Source organism: Barbus barbus, assembly GCF_936440315.1.
Source record: "Barbus barbus genome assembly, chromosome: 50".
NCBI classification, from domain to species: Eukaryota; Metazoa; Chordata; class Actinopteri; order Cypriniformes; family Cyprinidae; genus Barbus; species Barbus barbus.
Window position 1 is genome coordinate 8959139 of NC_136728.1, and position 8802 is coordinate 8967940.

The following is an 8802-nucleotide window of genomic DNA, read 5'->3' on the forward strand; positions in this document are numbered from 1 at the left end:
CAATGACATCATTTGTTTTAATGGTTCCAAAAGTTGTACTGAATCTCGTAAAGACAGATGTGCACCTTCACAGATGGCCTCTGTTACTGGCAGGTTAGGTAATTCAGAAGACTGTAAAGTTTAACAGCTTAATTCCCACTCTGTGTATTAATAATTCATGGTCAATAAAGTTGAGATGAAACAAGAATTGTTGTGCAGTAGGCATAATGGTGTTTTTTATCAAGAAAATATGAGAATTTGCAAATCCTCAAAAACCCTAAAAGTGGCACAGGCTGACTAGTCAAAATATAATAATTGTATAACATCATATACATGAAATTCCTTTTCTTAAAATAAAATTTCCAATAAACTATTGTGATTCTAGCTTGTTGTTGACATCAATACACAATATATATATTTATTAAGTTAATAAATATTCTTGTAACATATAAAAGTATTTTAAAAGTAACACATAAAAGTATACCACAAATAGACATGCAAAAATCCAATGAAAAATAAAGCTGTACTATTCTAGTATTCAATAATCAGAAGTAGCTTCAGTGGATGGAAGTACGTTTGTTAACAACTGTTCTTCGTTAGTGTAATGTTATGATTCACGTCAGTGATGATGTTCATCTGAAAAGGTTATTTTCTCCAGTATTCAGGGGAAAGCCATTTCCATTTCTCAGTCTACAGGAAACAACAGGCATGTTATTAAAGTTATCATATAACCTGTCATAATCATCTCAGTGTTTCTTAATATTAAATATTATGTTCCATTAAGCATTTGAAATGTAATAATGGAAAAATTGACGCATTTATGCTTTGCAATTTTCCATATATGACATCAACACTCACCTTAAGGGGCCGGGCAGATAAAATCTGCTTGGGTTTTAAGTCTGATAGCGTTTCGTAAGTATTAGTGTGCGATGTCTCCTCTGCTCTCGCTGTAGGCCGTGAATCGGGAATCTGCTCGTAAGTGTCATCAACCAGGAAGTGATTTGGAACGGGTTCAAGAGGCACCTCGGCATACATAACATCGTTTTTCTGTACGTTGACCTTTGGCATTCTTGTGTTTGGGTTGCCATGTGTTCCGGCTAATTGATAAACTGATGAATTACACAGTATTTCCAGGCTGTTGCTAAAACCTTGGTCTCTTTGCATGTGGGAAGAGATTGGCGGTTGGCTTCTTCTATTAAAGTGTCCTTCTTCTTCTCTGTCATCATCCAGGAAGGGCAGGGATTGGCTTCTGCAGTTCGGCACTAAGAGCTCAGAGTAAATAGTTGCTTGGTTTGCGGCAGGACCTTTCTGTAGTCGTGGGGCTCTGGGTTCCCCTCGGGAAGCTGTAAGTGAAATGTCTTTGCCCTCTGTGGGCGTTCTGGCTCTTTCTTTGGGCTTCTGCAGGTCTATCGATGTGTACAGCACGTGTTCTGGACTGTGCTTTGCTTCAAAGGAGGTAGCTTTCAGAGGAGGACCTTTTCTTGGCACTGGCGGCACAGCCTGTGAAAAGCAATCATAATTATGCAGATGTGAGGCCATGGTCAGATGTTTAAACACATGGGGCCAGTTTTACTAACAGCTTGCGCCAGTGCAAACCATCTTTTGGTTCATTTCCCTTCATATTTTTGGCCTCCGGTACTTTTCAACATACTGTGGCTTCTTTATTTCTTTATTCGCGACTACGCTAATTTGTGCTGCACTTGGTACATTGCATTGGTCGATATGTAAATGAGATGTTGCGTCTGTGTTCTTTAATTTGCGCGTTGTTAGTAAATCACCCGCAGAAATTTCCACGCCCATCCGCGCTGTTTTGGAATTGCGCTCTTGCGCTAATTTGTTTAGTAAAACTGGCCCCTAAACGGTTAAATAAATGAAGTATGCATAGACACAAAAATAAATACTTAAATTAAATCAAATAAATTAATAAATATATTTAAATAATAATAAATATTTAATAGAATAATGAATTACAAAAGATTATAATTTTATGACAAATGTGACATACAGGTGTGTTTCTGTGTCCTTTGGGCGGCAGGGCAGGAGGTTGCAGTGTCTCGTGGGGTTTTTTGCTCTGATCATCCCAAATATCCTTCGCAGATTTAACACTCACTCCTGGCTTCTCCCTCAGGTCAAAATGAATCACATCATAAAGCTCGCTTGTGGACGACTGCAACACAACATATTTGAGATCAGATATGCACAGACAAAAAAAATCGAATAAATAATAATACGAATATTCTTGCCTTAGCAAGTATATGGTATATAATGAATATAAGCATACTATGAGGTTAATAAATGTACTGCTCTTTAAAAGTTTTGAAAGAAATCTCTTATGCAAACCAAGGATGCATTTATTTAAACAAAAATGTAGTAAAATGTAGTAAAAACATAAATATTGTGACACATATTTTTATAATTTCATATAATTGTTTTCCATTTGATTATATATTTTAACATTTTCATTACTTCAGTCTTCAGTGTCACATGATCCTTCAGAAATCATTCTAATATGATGATTTGCTGTTCAAGAAACATTTATTATTATTGTCAATGTTTAAAACAGTTGCTGCTTAACATTTTGTGGATATTTTTCAGGATTCATTGATGAGTAAAATGTTCAAAAGAACAGCATTTAAAAAAAAAAAGAAATATCTTGCAATATTATAAATATCTTTACTGTCACTTTTGATCAATTTTATGCATCCTTGCTGAATAATATGATTAATTTATTTTTCTTTTTGAATGGTAGTGTATACCATAAGCAATAATAATTATATTTTATTCAAATATGTATATTATAAATTCACCTCAAAACATGAGAGTGTCAGATATTCTCCGAATGGCTCAATGGGTCTGGTCTGGTAATATTCGATGAGGCTGGTGAGAGTATCATGCATCTCTGTGTCGCCCGTCACAATAAAACGTCCGTTTTTATTCTGGTTGATGACAAAGTGCCGACACCGATCACGACCTCTAAAAAAACAATGATTTAGACTGTTAAAATGGATTAAAAAATACAGTAAATTCAATTAAATAATATTTTTCAAATTATTGTAAGATACAGTAACATCACAAGCTAAAAATTAACCCCAGAAACGCTGGTTTTCAACCAAACTTTTGCATTTTTGCATGGGCTTAAAGGAAATGCAAATATCTCGGTCATTTGTGAGAAATTAAAAACAATGCTAAATGGTACACCAGCAAATTTCCAATGACCTTTATAGCCCTTGTTTTGTTTCTAAGTGTGAAGACACACTTACTTGTATGACAGAATGTATCCAGTGGCTTTATCACTGAGCCGAATGAGGAAACAGCCCAGTTCCTTGTCTTTCAGATGCTCCTCTGCATCCCTGTGAAACACAAAACCACAGGGAATAATGAAAGCGGTCCAACTTTGAATATTGTTTACGTAACAAAATTATAAAACCGAAAATTACAAACATAACGCTTTCAAAACTTGTGATCCACTCTTAAAAATCAAGGTTTCAAAAAAAATGTGGTTCCCCAAAGGAGTTTTCATTTTTTTCTTAATGTGAAGAACATTTGAAAAAACTTAAGAACCTCTTTCTAGGTTTCACGGATGTGAAAATTTCTTCATGGAACCAGATGCAAATAACAAACCTTTGTTTTTAAGAGTCCATAGATTCAAACAACCCCATATTTTTAATCAGCAAGACACATACACTCTTAAAAATAAAGGTGCTTTAAAAGTTTTTTCTCAGCGATAGCCATAGAAGAACCATTTTTGGTTCCAAAAAGAACCATTCAGTTAAAGGACCATCTCGTTCTTACCTTTTTATAATCTGAAGAACCTTCTTTCACCACAAATAACCTTTTGTGAAGGTTCTTCAGATGTTAAGAAAGGTTCTTTATAGAACCATTTAGACAAAAATGTTCTTCTATGGCATCGTGAAGCACCTTTATTTTTAAGAGTGTAACAAGAGTTTTTCTCAGAAGAGACAGCAATAAAGCTGTCGTAACAGATAGTATCACTTTAAAAAATAACCATCTATGGCCTCTTCTAAATGTGGATTTTCTCAGAAACGCCTCTTACTTTCTGCTGATAAATCCTTGGAACCATTCTGGGAAGTTGCCGTTGTGGAGAATCAGAGGTGCCTGGGTCTCTGTAAACCATTTGAGGGCCAGTTCCCTCAGTCTGCTCTCAGTGCTTTCCTGGACGTCTCCTCCAGGCTGGCTGTGGTCCATCCTCACACGCTCCTGTGTCAATATAGAAAGGCAAATGAGACAACGCCACCAGCTTTGACACTGCAGGTCCACACCAACAGTCTCATTTGCCTATTTTCCCGGTGACATCATAAAATGCCCGCGGCTGTTTCAACAGAGCCATTGTTCGTGTTTATCATGTCAGAGCCGAGTCAGTTTGGCATGGTTACATTTTACCGCACCAGGTACCTTTCTCAGGGTAAGCGAAACAGCCTGAGGTCATGTAAATTTCCAGTGAATTTTGTGTATCGATATATCTGCTCTCGCCAACTCACTTTTACTGTTATTTTAGATCATCTCAGAAGTTTAAATTAGATCACATTACAGCTGCGTAAAAATAGACTGTCTGTGTGAGCATGATGGGAAATGACTTCATGCATCCAGTAGAAGTCACCTTGACTGTTTCCGTTGCATTTAAGTGTCTGAATTCCATGTACCTTTAAGCGAAACATCAGGCAGGAGTGGAACCTGTGAGGTTTGGGCCTCCTCTGCTCCATCGGATGTGTTCTTGTGAGGTAGTTGTGCTGCGATTTAGAGCTGTACTGTCTTTTGCAGTGTCCGCTGGTCCATAGAGATCCTACAAATGGACGAAATTCAGATTTCATATTCATAACATATTCAAAATTCATAGAAAATGCCTTATATATCAGCGAATAACAGCAGGTATATTTATTAATTTATTTAGTAAGTTAGTTATAACCAGTTTATTTTCTGTGGAAGTCGTAAAGCTTATTGTTAAGAATATATAGGTTTCATTTTTCTTTTCTATTTCTTTTTACATTTTCTTATTTATTGATTGATTGACTGACTGATTTATTGATTTTTGCTTTTTAATCATTTAGTAGATTTTTTTAAGACATCCATAGAAAGTAACTCAATGACATAATAGCAGGTTCTTTTCCTTTTGTATTTATTTATATTTATATGTTAAATTATTACATTAAAATATATATAAATAAATATTCAAATAAAAATTCAATGTACACAAAAAAATGTTGTGTACATACATTAAATTGTTTATGTACTTAAAGTTGTGTGGAAACCTTTTCAGTATTTTTTTAAGTGTTTTTCAGTATGTAAGTATTTTTGTTTATTAATTAATTCAATGCTTAGATTACATTTTATGTACTTTTATGTCTATGGGGCATTTTATTAAGTAATTTTTAAGTTTTAGCCTTTCAGTATTCAATATTCAATATTCATTCAGTTAAATTAATGTTTATGCACTTAAAGTTATAATAATGTTTTGTATACTTTATGCTTAAAATAATTTAAATTAAATAATACATTTGTATGTAAATTTATACAAATTATTTTAGGATTTTTATTGACTTTTACTTTTTATTTATTTACAAATTAAATTAAATTAAAATCCTAGTTACATGGAATTTTTAAATTTTTAGTATCTTTATTTGTTAATGCTTAAATTGAATTAAACAATACATTTGTATGTACATAAAGTTATATGAATTATTTTAGAATTTGTAGTGACTTTTATTTACTATTTACTTTATCTACTAATTAAATTAAATTAAGTTAAATTATTAAATTAAAACCCAAAAGTTACATGTAATTGTTTTGTTGTTGTATGTTTAGTATCTTTAATTTCACACTACCACACTATTTATTGCTATATTCACAAGCAAAAGGTGAACAAATATTATATCATACCTAAATAATTCATTATAAAATGGAGATAAAAAATCTTTCCAACCATCATAGAATCTGCGCCACATACCTGTTGGTGTGTGCTGATGTGTGCAGTGTGATTTGAGTGTCATGTTGCTCAAGATTAAAAGTGTCCTCAGCCTCTCACGCGTCTGATATAGTTCTGAAGAGCAGGAGGACGTTCTGAAGGTGTTGACTGTTATATCTCGCTGACATTCACCTCACACATTGTTCCACACAGGGTTTGGAAAAACAGTTAGAGAGAGGGTAAGACACTCAGCTCACGTATGAATGACAGCGCGAGGGAGGGAAGGAAAAAAACTGAAATATTCTCACTCAGATCACAGCTTACAGTTTCCTGAAGAGAAATGGAACACGCAGAGGAAAGAAATGTGGTCTCACTGTGCGCACACACACACACACACACACACACACACACACTTTCTGTTTGTATGGTGAGTTATGTACTTGCAGGAAGTCATAACTTCAAGAAGCTGCATAGTGGCAAATGTTTTAAAAAACTTACATAATACAGTGGCCATGAAACTTATTTGCATACTTAACCCATTTGTGCCCAGATTTTTCTGAATGGTTTCATATAGTTGTGTTAAAAGTGTCTTATGTGAACATGTTCTGCATTTATTTTCCCCAGGTTTTTTTCTTGAAAATTGTATTTGAATGTGCGGCACCTATAGTTGCCGGTGGGCAGATATGTTGTTTGCACCCCTCAATGTCAAATTTGAATAGGAGGAGAACATTTGGAATCTAACTGAAAATAACTGCTTTCAAAAGGCCAATCTTTATTCATAAACAAATATATTATGTATAAAAGTTGAAGGACAGTCGATGCAAACCCAAAAAAGCTGCATCTAGCTAATAGTTTGTGGAGTAAAACTCCCCCAGGGGGCAATGGGTTATTACTTAGTTATTCTGTTCTCATCAAATCCTTTGTTTTTCCATCAAATGTATTCTAACTTGTTGGTTGAATAAAAATACTTGGATTTTATATTTAAAAATGAACTCAAGTTAGCATCAGGTAGCTAGTTAGCTAGCCAGTTAGCATCAGCTAACAAAATGTTTCAAATAGGCTATTATAATTTTATAATTCATAATTATTGATTATATTCTTTTTGATTTTAAGCTAAAACAGCCTGTTCTCTGATTTTTCTGTAGGCTAAATGTTAATAGCAAATTGCTTTGTCAGACTGGGGGGCTTTTTTCTCCACCCGTGGGGGCGTTGTGACCCATAGGTGGGGTAAAACGCCCCCTTGGAAAAATTTTATTTTTATTAAAATTCTAATAACATGAAAACTCTGGACATTTTATTTAAATTACACAGTCCTTAAGGGGGTTCCCCCCACTCTACCCTACCTATAATGCTAACTATATGCACTAACAGTAAACCTAATCATGCTAGCATCAAACAACCTTGCTAACAACATGTTAACACAAGTAAAATGATTAAAACAAAGTTAGCATGATTAGCACGTTGCTAGCATGATGTTAACATGTTTTAAACAAGCTGTTAATGTGATTAGCATGATGCTAACAACATACTAACATGTTGTTAGCATAAAGTTAGCACGTTGCTAGCATGATGCTAACATATTTTTAACAAGAAGGTAACATGAGTAGCAAGATGCTAGCGACAGTATACCCCATTTCCCCATGATCTATGTTGTACTTACAAGTCATTTGCCCACCGGCAGACTAAAATACTATAGATTTCTTGTAAGGTTTGTTTTGTAATGTTTGTAAGTTTTGTATTTTCATATGAAGAGCTCAGATGCAAAAGCCTCTAAGTGCCATTTGAAATTGTCTTCTAAAATGAGAATTTTTATCAGGTTCCTGTGTAGGTTTAGTGATTTCACTTTAATGGCAATGAATAGGTTCTTTTCAATGACATTAAAGTGAAATAACTGAACATAAACATAGGATCCTGACAAAAATGCTCATTTTAGAAGACATATATTACAAAAAAAAATATGAATACATTTGGACACTTAAGCCAAATTTATTACATATTTATTATATATTTACTTATATAATGATACATGATGCTTGCAAATTCAGAAAATGTATAATATACAATATGTAAATTATTTAAGATTTGTTTATTAGTTATTACAACACTTTATTATTTATAATCTATAAAATAAATATTTATAATGAATATAAAAAAATTCTAAAAACTTTAACTACATTTAAAATGTACAAAATAATATAATATAATATTAATATAATTCAGATGTATTTCTATATTTCCTTGATTCTTTGAATTTTTTAATATATCATAAATATTTATGTAAATATTAATTAATTTTGATACAACATAATTCTTCACAAAAAAATTACAAAATTAATATAATATACAATATATGAATTATTTAAGAGTTTGTTAATTATTACATAAGACACAAATTAAATAAAATGCATTTATCTATAATCTATCAAATAATTATAATGAATATAAATAAATTTGGAAATTTAAGCCACATTTAAAATGTACAAATTTATAATATAATATAATATAATAAAAATAAATGAAATATTTATGTGTAACATATTTATTAATTTTATAATTTAAACAAATACATTTTGTATAGACAATTATTTATAATACAATAAAATTTAAAAATTCAAATATAATTTTACTTATCTATACTTATTTTATACATTTTTAAGTGGTTTAAGTATCAACAGATCAAACAAGTTTATTCCACCATTTCTGGGTGAAAGTACTCCATTAAATCTTAAAACGCTCAGACAACATACAGAATTACCAAATGTTGCCATAAGTCAAACATATTAAGGTTCTGCAATATATAAATATATTGTGGAAACTTAAATTCCTGTAGAGCTGCTTTGCAACGATTGTATCGTAAAAAGCGCTATACAAATAAACTTGAATTGAATTTGAATTGAATTAAA

At 32.4% G+C, this 8802-nt stretch overlaps 1 protein-coding gene across 1 annotated transcript; it reads right to left on the reverse strand.

Annotated features, from left to right (window-relative positions):
- LOC306867948 (uncharacterized protein) lies at positions 1 to 6160 on the reverse strand. The gene is made up of 8 exons (XM_079413904.1): positions 5942 to 6160; positions 4641 to 4780; positions 4034 to 4197; positions 3240 to 3329; positions 2787 to 2952; positions 1985 to 2146; positions 838 to 1479; positions 1 to 669 (listed from the first exon to the last, which is right to left on the reverse strand). The coding sequence occupies exons 1-8, from the start codon at positions 5982 to 5984 to the stop codon at positions 625 to 627; spliced, it is 1452 nt and encodes a 483-aa protein (XP_079270030.1). The 5' UTR covers positions 5985 to 6160; the 3' UTR covers positions 1 to 624.
- Between the last annotated feature and the right edge of the window lie 2642 nt (positions 6161 to 8802).